The sequence below is a fragment of the Erpetoichthys calabaricus genome, chromosome 18 (assembly GCF_900747795.2).
Source record: "Erpetoichthys calabaricus chromosome 18, fErpCal1.3, whole genome shotgun sequence".
Classification (NCBI taxonomy): domain Eukaryota; kingdom Metazoa; phylum Chordata; class Cladistia; order Polypteriformes; family Polypteridae; genus Erpetoichthys; species Erpetoichthys calabaricus.
Genome location: NC_041411.2, coordinates 50,777,068 through 50,804,570, shown reverse-complemented (window position 1 = coordinate 50,804,570; position 27,503 = coordinate 50,777,068). Strand labels below are relative to the sequence as shown.

General features: G+C 37.9%; 1 protein-coding gene across 1 annotated transcript in view; it reads left to right on the top strand.

Annotated features, from left to right (window-relative positions):
- Positions 1-27,503, top strand: part of adad2 (adenosine deaminase domain containing 2) — a 103,588-nt gene that overhangs the window by 74,140 nt on the left and 1,945 nt on the right. Inside the window, 1 exon segment of the mRNA XM_051921376.1 lies at positions 205-337. Within this exon segment, the coding sequence (XP_051777336.1) occupies positions 205-337 (133 nt within the window).

Here is a 27,503-nt window from a genome sequence, read left to right as displayed (position 1 = left end):
TTGCTAATTATTTTAGATTGTTCCTTAAATGCATATTCGATCAGCTTATTGATTAAAGTACTAACACAAATAATTAAAGTGTAAGTTTTTATTTTTTGCACTAAAACGTACTTGGGCATAATTTGTGTATTGTAGCAAAAGGGTTGAAGTATTAAAAAAAAAAAAAAAACTTGCACTAAATTTTTTTTTTTGTTTATTGAGCAGCTCCCCTCTGAGAAGTGAGAAGCAACAGTTCAGCAGAATCTGTAAGGCTGCCTTCTTTAGTGTCTTTTGTCAGGTTGCTGCTAAGGTGGGTTCTCTGGATCTGCTAGACCTCCATACACACCATGAAGCCAAGGTGAGAGATGAGACACTGAAAAGCCTTTTATTGGTACAAAAGTTCGATTAAAAAAAATAGAATATTTGCAGCTTCAATTTGACAAAGTGATACATAGTAGTTCCAAAGATATTTGCTATATGAAGACTGGTTGTAATAAATAATATTGTTTTTCAACTTGTAACCATTCCAATACATTCTCGGAGACTTGCAAAAACATAATTGGCACATGTGAAATTGTCCCCATAAGCGTATGTATTTATGTGTGAATGGACCTTACAATGGACTGCTGCAACCCTCATGTTTGGTTCCTGCCTTATGGTGTGATTCTACAATAGCCCCAATAACATTCTTAATCCCTGAATTGAATTAATTAATTCAAAGGGTTTAACAAAAGTATTATATGAACCATTTAGGAATGAGCCATTTTTGCACATGCTCCCCCAATAACAGGGCATCAAAAGTATTTGAATGGTTGACAGACAAGGTGTTCCATTGTCAGGTGTGAGCAGGTCCATCATTAGTTAGATAGATAGATAGATAGATACTTTATTAATCCCAAGGGGAAACATACTCCAGCAGCAGCATACTGATAAATTATTACATTAACTACTGAGCAGGTAGAAGGTCTGCAGTTGCTTCCAGAGAGGTAGTAGAAACACCAGGAGTGGTCAGAACAACTATCTGATACATTTTTAAAGAGAAGAAACGCACTAGTGAGCTCAGTAACACTAGAAGGCCAGGATAACCATGGAAGACAGCTGTTCTGGATAATTGCAGATTTTTTTCCTTGGTGAAGTATAACCCCTTTCACAACATTTAGCCAAAAAAAGAACACTGTCTTGGGAGGTAGGCCTATCATTGCCAAAGTCTACAGCTGCAGTAAAGCCCTGGCAAAACTTGGGCCGTGGGTTTCACACTTCAGGCAATCATTGACTAGAAGGGACTTTAAACGAAGTATTGAAAATTATCATTATATTTGTGATTGTTAGTTTTTCCAAATACTTTCTGAGCCCCTGAAAATGTGGGGACCATGTATAAAAATGGCTGTCTTTTCTGAATGGCTCATACAGTAAAACTATAAGTCTATGCTTCAATCACTAATGCTTCATTTCAAATCCATAGTGTGGCACACCAAGCCATAATTATGAAAACTGAATTACTGTCCAAATACTTATAGACCTAACTTTATATATTAAGTTTGCATCCTAAGATTTTTATCTTTTTATAGTTTTATCTTTTTTTTTTTTCCCACAGTGTGTCTGTAAAGCACAAAATGTTTGATTTATGCAGTGTTTTACAAAAACCCACGTGGGGGTGGGAAAGATGCAGCTAATGCAACCCCTTAAAACACAAAAAGGGTTTTACTGCGAGCATAAGGCGATCTAATCCAGTATTCTATATAAGAAAGGCATATAAAATCACCCTGTGGTGGTGGGTTGGCGCCCTGCCCGGGATTGGTTCCCTGCCTTGCGCCCTGTGTTGGCTGGGATTGGCTCCAGCAGCCCAACGTAACCATGTGTTTGGATTCAGCGGGTTGGAAAATGGATGGATGGATATAAAATCACCAGTGATTGTTTAAAAAAAAAAAAAATGTAGTCGCTGATCAAATTTACTTTTATTCTGCAGTTATGCTTTCTTTTTGTAACAAGTTTTGATTCATCCAGCAAACCTGGTACTCTGTAGAATCCACCATCTTAACTTCTGATGTTTGAAAATGACAGTTTAGGAGTATTTCATATTGCGTGCTGTACTAGTAAAATAAATAAATAAATGAAGAAATAAAATCATTAAAAAATAACCAACAAAATATTTTGAAACACAATTATTATGCAGTACATATGTATTGCTTTATTATTTGTGTTATTTCACAATACATTTTTTATTTGAATATATACCAGTATTAAATTTTGTCGAAAAGATTCCTCCAGAAAATTCTTATTTTCTTGCCACGTTTTTTTTTTAAAATATATTAAGGCACCACGACTCTTTACTCACAGTAGTTCACAAATGAAAGAACTGAATTATCTTTGTAACAATTTGTGGTATTTTCTCCTCATTAGGATAACAGTACAAATAGATTGCTCATGTCTAAATATGAACAATTGTTAGTCTAAGAGAGGGATGTACCCTAATTGTCATTTTCAGCATGTTCAATCAACAATGAGCCATGTTCATGGCCTGTTGTATGTATCTTGTTGCTTTATAGTGGTGTATTCTGTGTGAATCACATATTGACAGTGCTACATTAGCATTATTTACTTGTAAAACTTTTCTTTAAAGAAGTTTACAAATAATCTGTAAAAAGAGTGTGAGTATTTAATAGGAGGTGATTAAGCTAATACCTAAGAAAAACTTTAAAATATACATAGCATAGGCTATAGTTAGTTAGTTTTAGTTAGTTCTGAGACTAAATTGAAGGACATAGAAAAAAGTCCACTGGTAGTCGACAGAGCCTCAAGTGTAACTCTGTAAGCTAGTTGTGCACTTGGTGGTGCTGTGGGTGGGAATAGGTATTCGACAACTGACATACAAAACTAACAAACTGTCCTTTTACCCTTTACAGGTAAATCAAAATAATATTTCACTACTTTAGGCCATGCATGTTAAGTGAGCAGTCGGGCAGTCAGCTATGGTGCATCGTGTGTAAAACTGTGTGTTGGCAAAGGTAACTAAATTGTACACTGACAAAAAGACTCAAATGTGATATTATAAGAAAATGAAAATCAGAAATATAGCTGTTATTTCCCAGTATGTTTAATGGGAAAGCAAGACTGTGTTTGTATACTTGGATCCTTAATGGTCATAACATAAAACCACACTAAATCTGAGATCTCATGTGCAATGCCAATATCCAAGAGCACAGCAGCAGCGGGTAGGAAAATCAGCCTGAATGCACTGCACTGAATGAATTTTTTAAGAGACAGAAGTCTGCCTGTTTTACTAATGATAGACACCTACAAATGCAAATAGGCTGATGTTCCCTTTGGAAGGGATGTACAAAAATAATAAACATGGTGTGCCTAGTGGAATACAAGGTGGAAATTGGTGTGAGGAAAAACTTACATTTTATTACCTGTTTTAGCATTCAAGTTTTTTTTTTTTTTGGTATTAAATTTATTATTCAAAGAGCAATGTTTGACTTGACAGCCTTATTAGACATATTAGCTTTAAGGTGTTTCAGTATGCCTTTTGAGTAAGTTTTTATGGAGTCTTAAAGTGTGCATAAATAAATAAATATCATCATGGCATTCGTAGTCTGAATCACAATCTGATTGTATGGGTGGTTACCTACCAGGTAATGCTTGTGGTTGGTCTGCAAGCCGGCAAACATCCGCCACGGTGCCCTTTCAGTTGCGAGAAGCAGATCATAGAATGTTGCAAAGTTTTACTGTCAAATAATGCAAAGAGTACTCGACATGTGTGCCCTGATCAGTTAAAATGTCTCTAGGGATGCCAATATGAGTGAAAATCTCACACAAAGCTTTGGCTACAGTGGAGGAATTGGCTTTTTTCAAAGCAGCCACTTTCGGATATCGTGTTGCATAGTCAGCCAACACAAGTATATATTGATACCCCAGTTTTAGTCTTAGGTGGAGGGCCTACTATATCTAATTCCACCCGCTGGAAAGTGACTTCCAAAATAGGCATAGGAGAAAAGGGAGCCCGAGGGGGTTTGTAAGCAGACACGATTTAACAATCAGGACAAGAAGTACAGAATTGCTCCACATCTTTCCCCATATTCAGCCAATAAAATCGTTTTGATAAGCGTTCTCTAGTCTTATCAGTCCCCAGGTGCCCACCCAAGATGTGAGAGTGAGCTAATTGTAAAAGAATGTACCTATGTACTTCAGGTACAACTAACTGTTCAATAAATTCCCCGACTAAACGATGTGATATCACTCTAAAAAGGCAGCCGTCTTTCTCAAGAAAGTGTGGGGTTTTTAAGCCCCCGGATGCACGCTCTTGGTAATAAGAGTCACTAGCCGTGCGAGCTTGTTTAAATGCATATTCTAATGAGCAATCGGCATGCTGCAAGAACACAAAATCCGTCTGCTCGCTAGTGCTCGGTTCTTGTTCGGAGGCATTTGCAAGTTGAGAAGTTGTAGATGGGACAGCCAGCTGCTCTGGGAAATTGGGGGGGGGGGGGGGGTATCACTCTCGGTCTTGCTGGAGAAAGCGGGTTCAATATCTAGTCTGGGCTCGAGAACTTCCCCAACAGCCACTTTAGGTGCAATATTTAAACGGGGTTCAAGATCTTTCCCAATAGCCAGTTTGTCCTCCTAACCCTCCCCCCCAACCTCCCCCAAGCTCATCACAGGGTTCAGTGACTGGCGTCTGATATTCGGTCATGAGTTTAGGGAAAAGGGCATTCCTCCTGCTGATAAGTAAGGGCCAGGGGCAGGAGTCCGAAACGGCAGACCGAACTTTAAAATGACGACCCTTATATGTTAAAGGAAGAAGCAATGTCTGATAGTCTTTAACATCTCCATGTACACAACGTATGTTTACAGTTTCAGTGTTACACAGATATCTGTTGTCAAGACAGTCCCGTCTTACAATACAAAGGTCACTTCCTGAGTCCAATAATGCCGAGATCTCGTGGCCCCCCAACTTCACAGAGACCATTAAGCCATCCTTTTTATCTGAAGAATAAGGGACATTGGAGCAACAAACCTCGGTGAGACCAATTTCCATTGATTGAGCAGGGGATAGGCAGCATTCCCTTCCCTCGCCTCGTAGCCGGGTTGATCACACCGGAAGCATCTTCGTTCAGCTTCACTGCTGAAATGTCCACGGCCTCCTGCTTCCCCAGATATGGGTGCCACATTAACAGCCGGATCTCCCGGAGGTCTTCCCAAAGAAGCCCGATTTTCAGGGTTAACAGAACGTTAAGTCTCAAATCTCCGTTCAAAGCGACGAGCATTTCCTGGGCAATCTCTCGGAGGCTGTGAAACAGCATAAGGAGCAGCAAAACCACTGCTTTTTCTCCAAGCGGTCTGAGAACCCTCCAAACGTTTGGCCATGATCGTCAACGATTCAACATCATGATGAAGGAATTCATCTCCGAGAACTGCAGGGATCCCATATATTCATGATATATTCATGACAACCTTTTCCACAATGCGCTCCATCTCGCTGCCCTCAAACCAGCAGTGAACTTTATGAATCAAAACTTGAATTTGCACACGAACGGGACTGTCCATGTTCAGTTTCCAATCATGAAGCACAAAACCTTTGGACAGAAAGCTTGTAGTTTTTCACCCACTCCTGGTACCACTTGTAACGCTTGGGTCACAGATTTGCACAGAATATGCAATATATAATATGCAGCTGGAGATCCACAAAGGGAGAAAAAATTAATCACGTATCATAAAGTAGTTTTTATTCCTGAGCTTTCAACCCCTACCAGGGGTCTTCATCAGAGGATAATGCTTAGACTTACAAGAATCAAAGGCAATATATAGCAACACATTAAGTGGGGGAGGTGACTAAGTCAGTATGATCGGGGGGGGGGGGTTTGCATAGTTTATTTATTACATGTTCTTCTTAAGTTAGCATATGCTGGATTTATATCCAAGTGTCTGTTGATGGCGTTTTCATTTGATAGCCAAGACTCTGCCAACTCTCTGGCACTTTTAGTACTGGCCTTAAATTTTACTTTTACATTGTCCCAGTTGAATGTGTGTCCTGTTGATTTAGTATGTGCATAGATCAATGATAGTGCGTCCTTTCTTCTGACGGCGTTGCGATGTTCCTGTACACGTGTTGAGATTCTTTTTGAAGTTTGTCCTATGTATACCGCTGAGCAAGAATTGCATGGGATACTATAAACTGCGTTTCGTGTTTCTGCTGTCGATTTCTTGTTTTTGGCATTAAAGAGGACTGCGCAAATTGTTCGTGGGTTTGTGTGCTATTCTGACGCCCCACTTGGTCAGGATGTGCGTTGTACCTTCTGACACCTTGTGGTGATAAGGGAGTAAGTGCCAGGTGGGGTGGGGGTTCTGATTTAAGTCAATTGTTTGCTGATTTATTTGGCGTCTCCTGTGTAAGCTACGATTAATGAATGTTTTTGAGTATCCGTTTGAGGTGAAAAGGTGGAAGAGATAGCGTCTCTCATTAATTTTTGTTTCCTTAGTATTACAATGAGTGTGGACTCGTCTGAATAGGGTTTTCACACAGCTCCGTTTCTGAGATACCGGGTGGTTGCTGGTGAAGTGTAAAATCTTGTCTGCGTAGCATTCTTTGCGGTAAACACTTGTGGTCAGGGTGGCGTCATTATTTCTTTTGATGTAGATGTCCAGGAAGCTGATGTGTCGGTTCATTTATTTTTCCATTGTGAACTGGATTGCGGGGAATATTGTGTTGATATGATTGTAGAACTCGTTCAGCTGGTCCTTTTTTAGTATGACGAATGTGTCGTCTACATAGCGTATCCAAATTTTGGGTGTGATCTGGGATAAAGCCATGTTTTCAAATCGCTGCATTACCAGTTCCGCTAGGAGTCCTGATAGCGGCGATCCCATTGGCATGCCTTCTTTCTGAGTGTAATACTTGCCGTTGAAATGAAAGTGAGTTTTTTGGCAAAGCGATATTAGGTGCATTATGTCTTTGATGGACAGTTTGGTTCTTGTCTCTATGGTGGAGTCGCTATCCAGTCTCATTAATAGTGTTTCTGTGGCCAGATGAATCGGAATCATGGTATACAGCGATACAACGTCAAACGAGACCATGATCTCGTCCTCGGCGATGGATACGTCTTTCAAGCGCTGTAATGCCGACTCCGCGCTGTTAACAGAATAATCCGAGTTGTAAGTTAAATGTTTGAGTAGTTGGAAAAGTCTTTTTGATAAGTTGTATGATGGTCCGCCTATTAGGCTAACAACTGGTCTGTATTTCAGTGGTGTTTTATGTATTTTTAGGAGTCCATAAAATTCAGGGCAGTTAGCATCATTGGATTTCATTTTGTGAAAGCAGGAGGTCTGAATACACCCCTAGAAGACACGGATGCTCCTTAAAAAAAAAAAAAAAAAAAACCTTCTTAAAAACGCTGATAGACTACCTTCACATTGCTCCCTTACTTGCTGGGGTTACTTGCAGCTGCTCTATCGCGTGATATGTTTCTTGCGTGGTGGTACACATACTTAAAAGCCTGAACAACACATGTCCTTGTTGGCTGATTGCTTTGTTTCTCTCTCCCCCAGACATCCTGTGCTCCTGTTTGCAGGTCCCACTCCCGTTGTGCTCTCCTATGATGTTTGCCTATTCTTTTAAACGAGAACTAATTGAATACTGAACTCGTTTTACTTCTGAAAGAGATATGTTTGAAGTGTTTGAATAAAGTTCCTGTTACTACAATCTCCTGTGTTTCTGTGCAATTCTGTGACCCAAGCGTGACTATGTACAGGTACTGGTCATAAAATTAGAATATCATGACAAAGTTGATTTATTTCAGTAATTCCATTCAAAAAGTGAAACTTGTATATTAGATGTTATAATATGCTAGGTGCACATAAAATTGCAAATTCTCTTCTTTGTAACAATGTTATAATATGTTGGTTCTTTTCCTAAACATAAATGCTAATGCATCTAGTATGATCTCTGTTTATTAGGGTAACACACAGCTGGGTGCCAGTCGTGAGCCTTTGCCAGCCCTCACGCTGGCTTCTGAACTTGTTAGTCAACTTTTTTTTTTCCATTGGAGAAAGATCTGCCTGTTTCTTCGTACTTGCATTCTGTTTTTGGAGCAGGAGGGGGTAGAAAATCCCATTTAGAAATATCACACTATTCAGTCGGCTTCAAAACGCAGAAATGTGAGTGCAGTTTGAAAACATTAATGTTTCCTTTTGGAAGCAGGTGGCTGAATTAAGTCTTATCCAGAGTTCAATGAATCGGCAGGCAGGCAGAACGGGCGCATTTTTTTCACACAAGCTGAGTGGGTGGGTGTTAGTTAATTAGCAACTCGAAGGATTTCAAGATATAATATACACAAGAGGTAACACTGGAAAAGCGGCCCAAACCAGAAAAGACCACTGGCAAAAAGTGGCTGACAAATTAAACGCGTGTGCATTGTACTTACTGAAATCAGCGTTATGGATTTTGCAAATGTTCATTTTTTTCCCTCTGCTTAAAAAACATTGAAAAAGCGGCGCGGATTGGTTTGCAGCGTGTAAAACAGTTTGTTTGTCGCGGATAATTTGCTATCCACACAGGGAGGAACCGGGAAGCGAACCCACAATCTTCCACTGTCTCCTTACTGCAAAGCAGCCGTACTACTACAGCGTCACAAGGAAGTTAAAGAATGTACCGGGCCAAATGTTCATTTTTTCCCGTGCTTAAAAGATATTAAAAAACTGTTTCTCAACTGTGACTCCAGAACAACTCAGTACGCGAAAAGCGGCCAGAATCGCAAACAACAATGAAAACTCTACGTGACTCACAGGTAGTGATGGGCCGCTCGATACTCAGGTTTCGACACTGTGTCGAGCTTTCGAAACACTGCAGATTTTAATACTTCATCGAATAATGACATCTGTGATTTAAGGATTTCACATTTTCTTTCTCAAATGTGCGTACCTATATCATGGCAAAGTACAGGGATAAACTTTTATTTTCTGTCTACTCCATTTTAATTAAGACAGACCAAAGAAAACATTTAAGGCTCTTAAATGTGATCTCAAGTAAAGATCAGGGTTAATTATAATACTAATAACAGGAGCGATTATAATGATACAGTGCAAAAGTAAATACCAATTGAAAGAGCCGGGAATGCATGAGGTGAGGCGTCTTATTTTGTTTAACTCTTGCTATCATATAGTGCATTCTGCCTATCGGTGTTAGATATATTTATATTTTTTAGACATCACACACTACAAGCTGCTGACGAACGCTTCTCTTCGTTGTCAGTCTGTAGCTACGAAAAAATAAAAGCAATACGACTTTTAACAGACGTCATTGAAGTGTATCATAAGTTTCTGAAACATTAATGAAAATGGCCAGGAGGTGTCACGAGAGAGGCGAGTATTGAATGCTTCGAAGCTTCGATACGATTTCCGACACAATTGCTTCAAACGTGTTGATGCTTCGTGAGGCTTCACTCCGCCCATCACTACTCACAGGTTACTGAACGAGAAATCAGCAGACTAGCATGACGGATGGGGCGTAATGGGTGTCCTTCCCCTCTCCTCCAGATGTTTCAAATGTTAATTTTTTCCCTGTGCTTAAAAATCATTAAAAAAGCGGCCTGATTATGCGGCGTATGGTACGCCGCGGGTTGGCTAGTTTATTTTATTACAAAATGCAATTTGCATGAGGCATCGCTGCAGTTCAGTAATGAATAATTTTTATGTGAGCCACATGACAGTTACAAATAGTGCAATAATTTGCACATGTGAACTATCAGTGGCTGCAGGTTAATTTGTTTAATTGTTCTGGTCTTGGCTATTTTTAAAGAAAGAGTGCAAACTTGCGGGTTGTATTTTTTTTTTAACTGAAATAAACTAAATGTGATGGTTTTAGAAGGTTGCTGGTTATACTTTTTTCCTGAAAGAAGCAAAATGTGCAGGTTATACAGTGGTACATTTGTGAAAGCAGGGTATGATTAAGAATGTTATGTTAGCTCGTTTAATTACTATTTTTTTTATTGTTATACACTTTACACATGATATTTTACTGTGAGGTGCATAAGTATTTGGACAGTGACACAATTTTCATGATCAGTGACTGCTGTAATTTGGAACCAATGACCATCTCAAAGTTCTGGGTTTCAGTAGATGCTTAGCCAGGCTTTTACTGCAGCTATGTTCAGCTGCTTCTAGTTTGCTGGACTTTCTGACATCAGCTTTGTATTCTTCAACTGAAATGTCCAATTGGGATGAGGTCAGTTGATTGACTTGGCCATTGAAGAATATTCCAATTCTTTACCTTGAAAATCACTTGGTTTTCTGTCACAGTATGTTTTGGCTCATTGTCCATCTGTACTGTGAAGCATTGACCTATACATTTGGCTGAATCTGGGCAGAGGGTGTTGCCCCACACACTTCAGAATTCATCCTGCTGCTGCTGCTAGCAGTCATACCAGCAATAAATACCAATGACTCACTTCCATTTGCAGCCATTCTTGTTCATGCCATAAAACTGCCTTCACCATATTGCACAGATATGGTATTCTTCAGTGTGGTTTATTCTATTCTAATCTTTCCAACATTCTAGTATATTTTGATGTTCGTTTCCTTTGTCCAAAGAAAATTATTCCAGAACTGTATGGGCTTTTAAAAAAACGTTTTCTGAAAAAGTCTAATTTGCACCTTTTGGTAATGCCTGTGTCTTTACTTTTCATGAAGTCTTCTCTTGATTGTAGAATTTGGCAATGATCTACCTCCCAGAGAGTATTCTTGGATGGGTTAAATGTTGTGAAGGGGTTGATCTTCAACCAAGGGCAGAATTCTGCAATTATCCAGCACAGTTTTTTTCCTGTGGTTTTTCCATGTATTTTTTGGTGTTGCTGAGTCCACCAGTGTGTTCCTTCTTTTTAAGAATGAACCAGATGGTTGATTTGACTGTCTATCTAATGGGTTAGTTTTGTTTTCTCATCCTAATGAACTGTTTTAACTTGCATCAATGGCTCTTTGGACTTCATATTGAGAGTTCACAGAAACCGCTTCCAAATGGAAATTCCACATTTGGAATCAATTCCAGACCTTGTACCTGCTTAATAGTTAATGAAATAATGAGGGAACTGTTCCAATCTGGCTAGGAAACCGCTTTTCAGTCAAATATCCAAATATTTTTGAGCCCCTGGAAATGGGGTCTATGCAGAAAAATGGCTGTCCTTCCTTAACACCTCATATGACCTTTTTTTTTTGCTAAACCCTTTAAATTGAAGCTGAAAGTCTACACTTTAATCACATAGTGATTGCTTTGTTTCAAATCCATTGTGGTGATGCACAGAGACAAAATTATGAAAATTGTCACTGTCCAAATACTTATGGGCCTGACTGTATTTTGAGTGTAATTTCTTTTGTCTGATCAAAGGCGAGAACCTTAGATTCCTCCACTTTAATTTTAAGCAAATTTTATAAGATCTGCCAAATATTTGGATTACGGCAACATAAGATGCAATGAAACTTCACGTCACCATTTCAATACTTGAATACTGAATTTCAGGATATACAGTATACTTTTTTGAGAGTATAGACAAAGAAGATGAAAAATATTAATGCCTGTCACCCCATTATGAATACCTGCTTTAATTTTGTAATCTATTAGATTGTAAAACAATGTTTCTTGTATACTATAGAGAGAGTAAATAATCTTGGTATTTGGTGCATTTTTCCAGCTAACATTTTTTGATGTTCAACATGTTAGACACACAGATTAGGCTAGGCTTTTTGATAATTCTTTTTCAACCACATTAATTTTGAATGAGGCATATTTACTATATGATCCCTTGTCTGAACAATTGCTAAAAGCTAAATAGGAATCCCTTTATGTAACCCATATAACCCCACCACATTTCATTATGTTGTTTGTGTTATTTGGGAGTAACCATACCTAAAAGTTTTGAAATATTTGAATGTAGTGTTCTTTTAGTGTATTAAAAACTGTACCTTAAATTACACTGCTAAGCAATTATTCTTTCTGCCTGTTGTCTGGATTTATGCAATTAAATGTAGGTTTGTCTTATTTTTATCTTAATTTGTGTGGCTTTTTATTTTTTCGTTTAAAAGATGAAATCTGTTATGAGTTGGTGGTCCCCACAAGACTGCACATTACAGGGGAAGATTTATATAATAAATACTAGGGGGCATGTGTCCATGTCCTACAAACTTTTCAAAGCTCTGAAAGCAGTTGTTAAATGGTTTCTGTCCTTAGTCACAGTTAAGTGTTTTTTTTTTTTTGGAACAACTGCTGTGGCAAAATTTGATGCCCCATTTACCCATGACTTTGGGGTGGAAAAAAATGACACTAAAGATAGTTTGAAAGTTATTCTGCAGACCAAGGTAATTTCTGCAGTTGGAACCTATTTCAGTTTCAAACTAAATGATAAAGGGGAGAGAGACAACTGTAAAGATGTTACTTGTCAGCATTGCAGACATTTATGATGAATATTTATAAACCTTTATAACTTGTGTTGTGGAGAAAGATTTGTTCCCTCATGATATAAAACATGTAGTGTTTCTAGATGGGCAATCAGAATTTAGACTTTATTGCATAGATGCACAAAAGCTGTCTCACTTCAATGAAGTGAATGTTGTAAGTCTGACAATACCTTGTTTTAATACAATTTCTTATCATATGATTACCTCACTCTGTATATCTTTCTCATCATTATCTAACTCCAACATTCCTGTGTTTTTTGCCTAGTCACCAATATTTTCTAATGCCTAATACACATTGATAACAGACATGCCGGTTAGATGGATTGGCGATTCTAAATTGGCCCTAGTGTGTGCTTGGTGTGTGTGTGTGTGTGTGTGTGTGTGTGTGTCCTGCGGTGGGTTGGTGCCCTGCCCGGGATTGGTTCCTGCCTTGCGCCCTGTGTTGGTTGGGATTGGCACCAGCAGACCCCCCGTGACCCTGTGTTCAGATTCAGTGGGTTGGAAATTGGATGGATGAAACTTTTCTAAATGGATTTAATTGCCCCAGTATTGGCCACCATTACCTTGACCTAAAGGGTATATTGGCCACCCGGCTGAAGGAGTGACCCCATCTTCTATTTACCTGTTGCTTTCCCTCTCTCTGACTTGTAAATTTTACCAGTGTATTCTTAAACTTAATGGCACAAGTAATCTCCTAAAGGACATTATTACCTTTCCATCATTATCTTATGACTTAAGAAATATATTACTGCCTTGTGGCCACAGGAGTGTCCATCTCTTATTTACTTTCTCATTCCAAAACCTCACTTTTGTAACTAGTGGTGGCCTTCCACATTACTTTAGAGAAAAGGTGTGGGTTTCAGTTTTAAATATTAAACTCTTAAACTTCCCAAGGCTATCAGTTACACTCACTGCATGCTGAATCTACCTATCGCAGTATATAATTTAACTTTTTAATTATACCAAGACTTTCATTACTTATAGTTTTAATTTCTGTACTTGCAGGCTTTTATTGATTGATTTTTTTGGGGGGTATATTCACTGTGAAATGTCTGCTAAAATATACATTTTCACAGTTTGCCTAAACATAAATGGAAAAAGTATCTTACACAACTCCATATTCTGTATGCTATTGTTGGCGTGATATTTGGGACTGAATTACAGAAATTGCATCTATTATTTAAAAATCCTACAGTATTTAAATTAATAAATTGGGGGTAAATCCCACTGTGCTTTCAAAAAGAAAAAGATTCATTACTGCCACTTTTTTTCTGACTGGTTAAAAAAAATAAAAATACATGAATCGTACATGCTTTAAGAGAAAGATAACATGACTAGTGAGCTATCAGTTGCAATCATTTTAACTTGTACTGTCACATCAGGAGATGAAATGATACCATGTTCCACCGAAAATAAGACCAGGTCTTATATTAATTCTTACTCCAAAAGATGCACTAGGGCTTATTTTCAGGGAATGTCTTATATTTATTCATGTACAACAATCTACATTTATCCAAATACTGTCATGTCATCTTCTTCTGGAATATCGTCATAACTCTCCACATTCAAACCCTGAATTTCGTGCTGCTCCAGCCACTTTTAGGATCCTCTGGGACTGATGTGCGCACTTCGATGTTTGATGAATGGTTTGATGTGGTGAAGCAAAATGCAGACATACAAATGCATTTGTGGCGCTTTTATATTCAAGCGTCGCATATTCCTGATCGTAATGACATGATATATTTGAAAAGTCTCACATTACATCTTTTTTTTCACCTTCACAATAGCATCAGAATGTACGGCAGCGTATTTGAGCCACAGAGAAAAAAATTAAGGACATGGTGAAATTGTCTGTTTTGTGTAAAGTGGACATTTCGGCTTTAACCTCAATGTCCACTTTAACCTCGTAGTTTATTTTATTATTAAAGCAGATCATCGTAAACGTCCTCCTGAGCTGACGGCAGCAATCGCCACACAGAACACATCAAATGTATGATATTCCAACTCTGTGCACATTTAGAATTCTTAGATTTATATTTGATGTCACTTTCATGATGAAATGCATTAAAGTTATGTATGTTATATTTTACAGGTAAATCATTAACTTTGTTTAAATAATGAATACTGTTAATAATTACACACATGGGGGTGACATGGTGGCAGCATGGTAGCACAGCTGTCTCACAAGGAGTCACGTCCTTTGTGTACCCCACCTGGAGTTTGCATGTTTTCCTGGTGGGTTTCCACATGTGTTCCGTTTTCCATCCAAACACATGAAGGTTTGGGGATTTAGTGACGCTTAAAAGACACCCGTGTATTGTGTGTGCTTGTGTTCACCTTGCGATGAGCTGATGCCCCGTTCAGGGATTTTGTTTCTGTCTTGCGCCCGATGCTTGCTGGAATGGGCGCATCCCTGGATTGGATGTATGTAATCATTAAACATCCTTTTTAGAGATATTGTGGCAAGGTGTCCTTGGAATGGATGTTTTGGGTGCACATGTGTCACATCACGTGAAGTAAGGCGCCTTACTTTTCTGCCGATGATCTTGACTTGTAATATAAGCCCTACCCCCTTATTTTTGGGGTAGGGCTTATATTACAGAGCAGCCTGAAAATCATGCTAGGGCTTATTTTCGGGGAAACACGGTAGTGAGATTAATTGCTTTTTAATATAAGTTCATACACTGTATAGCTGTGATAAAGAAACAAAGGCTGTGTATTCAAACTCTGATTACAATTAACACAGCTGTAGTTCAGCATCACTGGGAGCAGAAGCCTATCTGGACAGCTCTGGGTGGGAGTCATGAAGAAACCTTGGACAGTGCGCCACCTTCATCCAACAGGTTGTAACTGTAGTTCAAGCTCCAGTTAGACCTTTCTCCCCTCGTACACATCCAAATATTTGTCTACAACTCTTAACACAGTTTAACTACTTTATAAGTTAATTCAAAAATAGTTTGTGTTTCAGAACTTCTACATTAAATAGTCATGTGTCTGTGCTCATAAAGCCTTGAACCAGAAGATGGACCTCTCTGATGATATGACATGTATCATATTAATTGAAGCACATCATATCTTATATGCACAGTTATTGGAGCTGCTAAAACAGTGTAATTCATTGCTAGAAATTAATCTATGCCATTCTTTGGGTTTTTGAGGCCAAAGTAATGTTCATTAGTTTAAACACTAAAATGTTATGAATATAATGAAGCACAGTAGCACACAAGACGTATTTGAAATGTATGGAAGTGAATAGTGTACAGTCTCCAGTTATAAGTAATTATTCCAGTTAAGAACTATCCAACTTCTGGGTTAGTACAAAGGCATAAGCAATAATACAGTCCGATCACTTACCTTGTAAGAGAGATCTTGAAAATAGTAGAATTAAAAAGTATTTTACAAGAATTCAGGAATAATAATCTTAAGTTTGATTGGACAAAGCCTTAAACTTTGCACAGATCTAAACAAAAGGGAGAAATTTGAAAAACTAAAGCATCAGGAGTTTGACATTTAAAATTTCAGTTAATTTTAAATGTTATTTTTGACATTGGGTGTTATCAAACAGCTAATGTCTCATCCTTATACTGATGCAAACCCAAATATCACAATATCAAATGTTCCAAATCCGAGAAAGTGACTTTCTGAGAAACTTGATTTGAAAAGTGTATTGTTACATTAGTATCTTTAAGGATTGTGTACATTTAAAAAATCCTGAATTATTTTGGTATTCGCTAACTTGTATGGTAATGATTTATAATAACATTTCATTTATTTTCGTGTTGATTTTAAGTAGGATTTATTTTTATTCTAAGTAGGGTATAAAACAAGGGAAGGGGAATAAAGGGTATAAAGCAAGGGGAATGTTATTTTAAAGAACAGTTCTCTTTGTATCGACTAATGTAGTGTCTACCTCTGAGAGGTAATACAGTGCATCCGGAAAGTATTCACAGCGCATCACTTTTTCGCATTTTGTTATGTTACAGCCTTATTCCAAAATGGATTAAATTCATTTTTTTCCTCAGAATTCTACACACAACACCCCATAATGACAACGTGAAAAAAGTTTACTTGAGGTTTTTACAAATTTATTAAAAATAAAAAGACTGAGAAATCACATGTACATAAGTATTCACAGCCTTTGCTCAATACTTTGTCGATGCACCTTTGGCAGCAATTACAGTCTCCAGTCTTTTTGAATAGGATGCCAAAAGCTTGGCACACCTATCCTTGGCCAGTTTCGCCCATTCCTCTTTGCAGCACCTCTCAAGCTCCATCAGGATGGATGGGAAGCGTCGGTGCACGGCCATTTTAAGATCTCTCCAGAGATGTTCAATCGGATTCAAGTCTGGGCTCTGGCTGGGCCACTCAAGGACATTCACAGAGTTGTCCTGAAGCCACTCCTTAGATCTATCTTGGCTGTGTGTTTAGGGTTGTTGTCCTGCTGAAAGATGAACCGTCGCCCCAGTCTGAGGTCAAGAGCACTCTGGAGCAGGTTTTCATCCAGGATGTCTCTATACATTGCTGCAGTCATCTTTCCCTTTATCCTGACTAGTGTCCCAGTCCCTGACGCTGAAAAACATCCCCACAGCATGATGCTGCCACCACCATGCTTCACTGTAGGGATGGTATTGGCCTGGTGATGAGCGGTGCCTGGTTTCCTCCAAATGTGACACCTGGCATTCACACCAAAGAGTTCAATCTTTGTCTCATCAGACCAAAGAATTTTCTTTCTCATGGTCTGAGAGTCCTTCAGGTGCCTTTTGGCAAACTCCAGGCGGGCTGCCATGTGCCTTTTACTAAGGAGTGGCTTCCGTCTGGCCACTCTACCATACAGGCCTGATTGGTGGATTGCTGCAGAGATGGTTGTCCTTCTGGAAGGTTCTCCTCTCTCCACAGAGGACCTCTGGAGCTCTGACAGAGTGACCATCGGGTTCTTGGTCACCTCCCTGACTAAGGCCCTTCTCCCTCGATCGCTCAGTTTAGATTGCCGGCCAGCTCTAGGAAGAGTCCTTGTGGTTTTGAACTTCTTCCACTTACGGATGATGGAGGCCATTGTGCTCAATGGGACCTTCAAAGCAGCAGAAAGTTTTCTGTAACCTTCCCCAGATTTGTGCCTTGAGACAATCCTGTCTCGGAGGTCTACAGACAATTCCTTTGACTTCATGCTTGGTTTGTGCTCTGACATGAACTGTCAACTGTGGGACCTTATAGACAGGTGTGTGCCTTTCCAAATCATGTCCAATCAACTGAGTTTACCACAGGTGGACTCCAGTTGAGCTGCAGAAACATCTCAAGGATGATCAGGGGAAACAGGATGCACCTGAGCTCAATTTTGAGCTTCATGGCAAAGGCTGTGAATACTTATGTACATGTGCTTTCTCAATTTTTTTATTTTTTAATAAATTTGCAAAAATCTCAAGTAAACTTTTTTCACGTTGTCATTATGGGGTGTTGTGTGTAGAATTCTGAGGAAAAAAATTTATTTAATCCATTTTGGAATAAGGCTGTAACATAACAAAATGTGGATTTTTTTTTTTTTTTAGGGGGGGAATATACACAGTTCTTGATCTTTCCCAGTATAAGGAGCAGGCAGCAATGAAATCTGAGAAATCAAGCTTGATCCTCCATTAGTGACTGCATTTTTTCTTTCTTTGTGAAAACAAATCATGAACCTGAAGTTATTCAAGAATAAGGTGTTACGCTAATCAGAATATGGATATAGAGCACCTTTTGCTTGTCATCTGCTGCTAAACTTGAGGAGAACCTCCATTTGAAAAACCTGTACAAGGAACTATATGTGTGCTTTTTACACTTTGTGCAAATAGATCGGTACACTTGTTCAGAAAAGTGGCTTGGTATGATACCCCCATCTTAAACAAGCAGGGAGTCATAATACAAAAATGAAAACTTAAATGGGAAAACATTTTATTTGCCAACCTTGTCCTATCCAGCAATAGTGTGGCTGCCCCTCTTGTACCACTCCTGCACTTCCTCAGTGTGCTGTGTTCAAGTCATGCTCCGCTTGTTGTTTGAAGGTTCATTACCTATTGTTAAATGTTATTTATTGCAACAATGGAGAGCCATGCGATACTAAATTCAATGTATTTCATCTGTTTAGGTGCTTCTTAGTCAATATATTCTCTAGGTCAGCAGATGGCAATGAGACATCACATTTTATGCAATATTTAAGTCTGTATTGCTGTATTTTGGAGATAAGCATGCCAGAAGGCATTACAGTGGTCAAAATGTGAAATGACGACAGACCAGGCACCATCAAGCATTGATATAGAGAGCTGGTATGAATTATTCCATTTTCAAGAGTACACCTGTTCTGCTGCTTTGTCCATTGCCAAACTGATCTGTCACCAAGCAATTCAGTATAGCTGTGCAGACAAACCTCTTGCCAACTCTGCTTGGACGAATAATTTTAATTCAGTGCTATACTTAATATGCCAGTAAGTACTCACTCTTGCTGATGCAAGATTTTAATTACAAAGAAAGCAGTCTAACCTTTCACAGAATACTGCAGCACTGCTGCATAACTCTCCATGTCCAGCAATGGAGGAGCATTGTGCTGTTTCCATTTCCCGGAGTACTCGCCTTTATTTGTACCTCCACTAACAAAAACTGTGCCTTTCACTGAGTTTAGGAGAACATGACTCACTTTCCCTCTTTGGAGGTACTGCTAGACCTTGGCGCTCTTGTAATTTTTCATTGTCTCACTTCACTTGGTGGGATACAAAAACTAATTTAAAAATTCCCTGTATATCAGCAGAGTGGCTCTGAGGCTAGGGATCTGCACTGGCATTTGGAAGGTGAGTGGTTAGATTCCTGTAAATGTCAAAAGTGACTCTACTTTGTTGGTCCCTTGAGCAAGGCCCTTAACCTGCAATTGCTTCTTCATGTGTATGACATTAATCTGCATCCCGACTATTGCAGGTCCTCCAACTTACAGGGAAAACTTGGGGGTCTTCCAAGTGTGGTGTGTTGTTGAGGTGTCACCTGCTGCACTCCGGTCCCAGTCCAGGTGGTTTATTGTGTGGTGGGTGCGGCAATGCGCTATCAGCGCATGCTCCCGATCTCTGTATATCACAGACAGTCTCTTAAAAAAGTTGATGATATAGTTTGTCAGCTGGTGTGGATTTGGGTCATTACTCCTGATTTTGATAATTTGATTTGTACTCCCATAAAAGTTGAGTCAAGCATTACATTTTAAAATGTTATCATGGAGGTATTTCCTGAAAAGGATAGAGGAGGTGCATATATTAAAGTGGATACAAATCCAAATTAATTCTGGCTAATAGACGGTACAGTAGATTCAGAAAGTAGTCAGGCCCCATCAGTTCTTCACATTTTAACAATGTTGTGGCCTTGTGCCAAAATCATTAAAGTTAATTTTTTTTCCTCACATTAAGGAACATTCAGTACCTCATCTCAATGGATCAAATAGGATCAAATGCACCTAAGCCAAATTTCAAGTGAATTAGCAAAGGACCTGAATAATTGTGTTAATGTGATATTTTAGTTTATTTTTAATAAATTTGCAAAAATTTTGCATTTTGTCATTCTGGAGTATTGATTCTTGCTTGATGTGGGGGGAGAAAATGATTTTAGCATAAGAGTGCCGCATAACAAAATGTGGAAAAAAACGAAGGGGTCTAAATACTCTCTGAATCCACTTCCCTGAATATGGATGATTCTAACTCATGCTTAATATTTTTGCATTAGTTTCCAGTAGGAGAACCCATAAATGGCTGGAGATTTCAGTTGTATATTAAATGCGTATTTAGATTGGTCTTAGGCAACTGTAACCATATCTCAGAACACTGCTACTGGAATTTAAAAGTTTAGTAACAATCATAATTTCTCTGAGCCATTGAGATTTCTATATCCAAACTGAAAAACATTTCTTTTCATCACTGCATCATATATACTCAAGAAACTGATTTTCAAATGTACAGACTTGCATATTTCAGAGGGGTTTAGGCCAGATTTCTTGCAGGAGAGTAACACTAATTTAGCTGCAGTTGTAGCATGCTTTATATAACTGCTGAGAGAGTGAAAGAGAAAGCTAGGAAAGAGAAAATGAGTCAGTGAGAAGGTCTTCACACTAATTGGTATTTTGTTAAAGACCGGTGTTTCCCCAGAAATTTCTGTAGGTATATTACTGGAAGCACTTAATTTGTCCTATTCAACTTTTCTTAGATGTTTCACATAAAAATAGTTCAGACAAAGGCATCAGAGCTGCTTACTGCAATTTCTGTAAATGAATAGGATCATGCAAGGTCACCAAATTATGCACATTAAAGGAAACAATTGTCTCTACAAATTTATCTGTTGACTACAATAGAGATAGACACACTTATCCTTAAGTCACATCATCATTATGAACTAGGAGAAAAGGCTAAAAGGTTTACTACAAATACATAAATAGGAAGTTCATAAGGTAGTCCTTGTGATTACTAGTATAGTAGCAAATAAAATGAGGGAGCACAGAGAAATAACTAACACATTTAAAGAATACTTTGTCATTATATTCCTATAAATGTTAGGAAAGAGATATTCAAGAACTGGAGTTTATTTGATAAAATACTAACATTACACCTTTAATATTTGCTGGGTAGAGGAGCTTAATAAACTTATAAGGCTCTCTGAAGATGCTGTAACTTGCTTCAAAGCAGGGAAGCTAGAGACTCAGATGGCTGTACAGTGCATGTTTATAGAAGTAAGAGAAAAAAAAAAAACACTCTGCCAAAATGTTTTTGTATTTATTACTGTAATAATGCATTTTTACATTTATTACTGTAATAAAGACTAGTTTGAATGTGCATCATTACTTCAGTAATATCATGCATAACATTAAATAAGATGTTAAACGATTTAGTCAGGAAAATTAAGGTTATCAAAATGGAGATTTGGAAGAATTTTCATCTTTTTCAGAACATTTACAAGTGTATATTATGTATTTATGACTGGGTTCTTCCTGAAGAAGTTAGACTCAGTTGTAACTTCTGAAATTCAAAATGGCACCATATTAAAAATGTGACCTTATGGAGCTCTAAAACTAATGACAGCCTGCTACAACAACAACATCATTTATTTATATAGCACGTTTTCATACAAAATAATAAAGTAAGGTCTGATGGCCAGGGAGGACAGGAAGAACAGAAAAAAAAACTCCAGAGGGCTGTAGAAAAAAACAATCTGTAGGGGTTCCAAGGCCATGAGACCGCCAAGCCCCCTCTAGGCATTCTACCTAACATAAATGATCTAAATTAGTACTCATGGTTTTCAGGCTTCATGTGGAAGAATTAGACAATGATGGCCTTCAGTCCATCTATGTAGGGACTGCACGGTGCTTTGATCAGGTGGTGGTGGCTTAGATCACCATCACAGAAAAACAGAAAAAGAACAGTAGAGAAAATATTGGTTAGAATGGATTTTGGAGCCATGAAAAAAATAATTAAATGCATATACAGAATATCAGGGTTACACCAAAATGAAGCAATGAGCTATATTAAAGTAATGGGTTCTTAGCAGTTTTTTTAAAGTGCTGCACCATATTAGCCTGGTGAATTCCTATTGGCAAACTATTCCAGATTTTAAGTGCATAACAGCAGAAGGCACCACTTCTTTTAAGTTTAGCTCTTGGAATTATAAGCAGATACTCATTTGAAGGTTACGATTTGGAGTGTAAGGTGAAAGGCATTCTGAGATATAAGATGGCGCAAGATTATTTAAGGCTTTTTGTAAACCATAAGCAGTATTTTAAAGTCAATTCTAAATGACACAGGTAACCAAATTAGTGACATAAAAACTGGAGAGATGTGCTCGGATTTTATTTTCCTAGTTAAGATTCTGGCATCTGTATTCTGCACACGTTGCAATCGAATGATGTCTGTCTTTGGGTGGTCCTGTTGCAGTAATCTAGTCAAGTAAAAAAAAAAAAAGTGTGAACTCATTTTTCAGCATCTTGCAAAGTTATAAGGGGTCTATGTTTTGCTATATTTCTTAAGTGAAAAAAATGCTGTCCTAGTAATCTGATTAATATTTGATTTTAAAATTTAGGTCAGTCAAAAATTATACCTAAATTCTTTACCTCTGTCTTAACTTTTAAGCCTAATGGATCACGTTTATTTCAAATACCCTCATTATATCCATTCTTGCCAATCACTAAGATTTCAGATTTCTCCTTATTTAGTTTTGACAAAATTAATAATCATCCATTCAGAAACACAAGTAAGACATTGTGTCAATGAAACAAGAGTGTCAGGGTCATCAGGCGCTATTGATAAATATAGTTTTGTGTTGTCAGCATAGTTGTGGTAGCTCACGTTATGCCTTGAGATAATCTAACCTAATGGAAGCATGTAGATTGAAAAGCGCAGTGGACCCAGGATAGATCCTTGTGGAACACCATATACAGTAGAATATCATGTGTCTTTGAAGTATAATTACCACAACAAACATACTTTTCTATCTGTCAAGTAAGACTCAAACCAATTTAAGACCTTTCCAGAGAGGTCCACCCACTGACTAAGGCGATTTATAAGAATATTGTGATCAATGGTATCAAATGCGGCACTCAGATCTAAGAGGATGAGAACAGATAAACGGCCTCTGTCTGCATTTACCCGCAGGTCATTTACTACTTGAACGAGTGCAGTTTCTGTACTGTGATTTGTTCTAAAACATGCTGAAACTTGTTAAGAACAGCATGCTTATTCAAGTGATCATTTAGATGCATAATGACTGCCTTTTCTAGGATTTTACTTAAGAAAGGCAGGTTAGAAATAGGTTTATAAAATTTTCAAAAAAAGAGGAGTCGAGATTATTTTTCTTGAGCAGGGGTTTAACAACAGCAGTCTTAAGACAGTCTGGGAAGACCCCCATATCTAATGATGAATTTACTATGTCAAGAACACTCTCAGTTAGCACATTAGATACTTCTTTGAAAAAACTTGTTGGTATTGGGTCAAGGACACAGGTGGTGTGTCTCAGTTGAGAAATTATTTTATATAAATCTGGTAAATCTACCCTGGTGAAAGAATTTAATTTGCTTAAAATGGAATGCCGGTGTTTAAGAGAATCAGTATTGGGGGGGATGTACTATATTATTTCTAATATCATTAATTTATGTGATTAAAAAATATAGCAAGAGCCTCAAGTTTCACTGGAACTTTTTCGAAGACATTCCATTGAGTGACCTGGGTTTAGCAAATGATCGATAGTAGAGAATAAAACTCTTGGATTACTAGCATTGTTATTATAATTTTAGAGAAAAAGCATCACCTCTCAAGATGGACTATGTTGTTGTATTCGGTTATTTTAGCCTTCAATATCTCGTATTGGATAATAAATTTAGTTTTTCTCCATTTACGCTTGGCTCTCCGGTATGCTTTCTTTAAATCAGACACTCTTTGGGTCTTCCATGCTAGGACCTAAATATCAATTCTACTGCTGGGCTGGCAATATTCATATACTAAACAAATGGAAAGTGGTAGTGGTCTATGAAACAACACCTGTTTTGTTAAGTATGCTTTGCTCTGTGTTCTAGTCAGCACTAATAATCTGTTTACCAGCAGTTTATTAAAATATATGGAGCCAATGCAGGACACAATTTAAGGTAGAGAATCTCTTCTCTGTTGCTCCTATACACGATAATCACTTATTTCAGACTCCTTTTCTAGTGATTCCTGTATTGATTGTGTATGTGTTTCCCGTGAACTATATTGCTCCAGATTTACTTTTATTATGATGCACTATTTTTTCTAAAAACTTTGTCAAATGCAGCCTACCCAACTTTACCTTTTTTATCTTCAGTATATCTGTTCCTGAGGTCATACTGGATGTTTTGGATGAAGATGTAGACAGCATCTTCAGAGTATATCAATAAATTTCAAGGAATTTACCCTTTGATCTTAGAAAATTATGGGAAATTTTTCAATTGAAATTTCATAACATCAATGAGAGCCATTCATAAAATATATTCTTATTCAATATGCTGTAGGTATGCCATAATTAAAATAAAGAGTGTTCATCATTCACGTATATTTTCTATTAAATGTACCCAGGACAAGATCCAGCCTCTGAGAAAATGTCATCAAGCTTCTGCATCACAAGGTCAGATGTTTTTGAAATACTCTACATCAGGGGTCTCCAACCTTTTTTCCCCCAGAGAGCTACTTTTACAAAATGAAAATGGCCAAGAGCTACTCATGTATTTTAACGTTTATTCTCATAGCTCATTTCCACCCAAACAAACTGAATAAGCTTGTTTTGCCTGAACATTTACAAAATGTTGGTGTCCACAACTCACATTTTGTATTAAAATATCACAAAAAATATTTTGTTCACCTGCAAGTGCATTTTGTATGTCTATATACATTTTCTAGTGTATCTCACACTATTGAATTAAGACATGAATGCTGTCAAAACAATGCAATTACAAATACACAGATATTACTTAATTCATTAATCATTTTGTTACATGTCATTGTTTCACTTCACAAGAGTATTCACATGTCCAGTTGCATGTGTGATATGTTTTTTAGTTAATCAGATGACTGGCACTGCAAGGAGTCCACAAGAGAGGTGTATGGTGGGGTGTAGCCACTTACCGTGTTTCCCCGAAAATAAGACCTACTCCGAAAATAAGCCCTAGCATGATTTTCAGGCTGCTCTGTAATATAAGCCCTACCCCAAAAATAAGCCCTATTCAAGATCGTCATCTAAAAAGTAAGGCGCCTAAGGCCAGATTTATACTTCATGCGATTGTGTGTGCCCAAAACATCCATTAACTTCTAAGGACACCTTGCAATATCTATGAAAAGGATGTTTAATGATTATATCCATCAATTCGGGGATGTGCCCATTCCAGCAGCATCAGGGCAAGACAGAAACAAAATGCCTGCACGGGGCATCAGCTCGTTGCAAGGTGAACACAAGCACACACACGTACACTGGCGACATTGTAGCTTCACCAAATCCCCAAACCTTCATGTCTTTGGATGGAAAACTGAGCACACTGTGGAAACCCACCAGGAAAACATGCAAACTCCGGGCAGGGATTACAAGGGACGTGACTCCCTGCGAGACAGCTGCGCTACCGCTCTGCCAACGTGCCACCCCATATGTGTAACTATTAACAGTATGCATTATTTAAACAAAGTTAACGATTTATCTGTAAAATGTAAAATACATGTTTTAATGCATTTCATCATGAAAGTGATATCAAATATAAATCTAAGAATTCTAAATGTGCAGAGAGCTGGAATATTATAAATTTAATGTGTTCTGTGTGGCGATGCTGCTTGCCGCTGCTGTCACGTCAGGAGGAAGCCCCAGAAGCGCGTAGTGATTTAACAACTGGGTCGGTTTTAAGATGACATTTACGACGGTTTGCTTTAATGATAAAGTAAACTACGAGGTAAAAGTAGACATTTCGAACTTAAGCCAAAATTTTTACTTTAATCACAAAATAGACATTTTCATTATGTCCTTATTTTTTTTCTCTGTGGCTCAAATACGCTGCCGTACATTCTGATGGTATTGTAAAGATGCAAAAAAAAAAAAAAGACGGCACAGATGTTATGTGAGACTTTTAAAATATTATCCTGTCTTTACTTTGGGGAATATGCGACGCTTGAATATCAAAACACCACGATTGCATTTGTATGTCACCATTTTGCTTCACCACATCGAACCATTCATCAAACTTCGAAGCACGCAACATCGATCCTGTAGGATCCAAAAAGCGGCTGATGTAGCAAGAAATTCAGACTGGAATTCAGGGTTTGAATGTGGAGAGTTATGATGATATTCAAGAAGATGATGACATGACTGTATTTGGATAAATGTATATTATTGTACATAAATACAGTAAATACAAGACATCCCCTGAAAATAGGCCCTAGTGCATTTTTTGGAGCAAACATTAATATAAGACAGTAGGTTCACTCTTATGGAGTCATTTAAATGTTCATCTGTCAGTCTTGTTCTGAACTTTGATTTCATGACATTCATGTCATAAACGGCAGACACACAGAGGTATGTAGACCCAAACAAAACAGACATTTTCAGAGCTGTTTGGTGAAGATTCTGGCTCTACTGAGCTCCAGAAATGCTGAGAATGCTGTTGAGACTTTAACTGCACATTATTTTGAAGGTTTACTAATATATATTACATAAAATCCCATGTCTTTCTGTCTGTCCGCTTTTCACAAGAGAACTACTTAATGGATTTAGATCTGGTTTTTTTCTATAATTTGCTTGAACATTCGGATTGATTTTGTGACTTCATTTCACTATGTATCATATTTCGCTTGCGGTACTGATTTATTTTTGCACGAATCCAAGAGAAATGCAGCAGGCCGAAGAGAGAGGACTTCCTCACTCACTCGCCAGCTTCGGGCGTGTTCCTTAACTCTGCTTAGCTAGCGAACGAGAGAACAGTTGAATTCAACTTTGATATTTAAAATAAAGTGTTACTTAGGTCTTGAGTTTGAGTTCAGATATTCTCTTAAGTGTATGCCATATTGAAAAGATAGATTGCAATTCAGATTGTGGATAGTGATATGATATTTTTGGAAAGATTGCCCACCCCTAATTTGACTAATCAAGTTTTCAAATTTATGTAGGATTCATTAACCCTTTGGTGAGCTACTTGGAAAGGGGTTGCAAGCTACTGGTAGCTCGCGAGCAACATGTTAGAGACCCCTGCTCTACATTCAAACCTCTTTGGCCAAAATGTTTTGTGTACCCCTTGCTAACAACAATGTAAAATCACTCCTAATGCTTTAACAGCAATACATGGGAGAATATGGCAATAATTCATTAATATAATTTCAGTGTAAACACTCTGGGCCTGAGCTTAAATTTATTTCATTTGCTGTTTGATTTTATATGAAAAACTTCATTAGAGAGAGCTCTTTTTATACTGTAGGTCATATAAGATGGCAGTAATACAAGCTTTTTCTAAATTTTGGAATAAAGGGCACTGTGCAAGTGCTGAGCTATTTATACAATGTTCCGCTCCTGTTAGGTTAAAAAAAAAAATGGTGATGATGCTGTAGCACATGATGGAT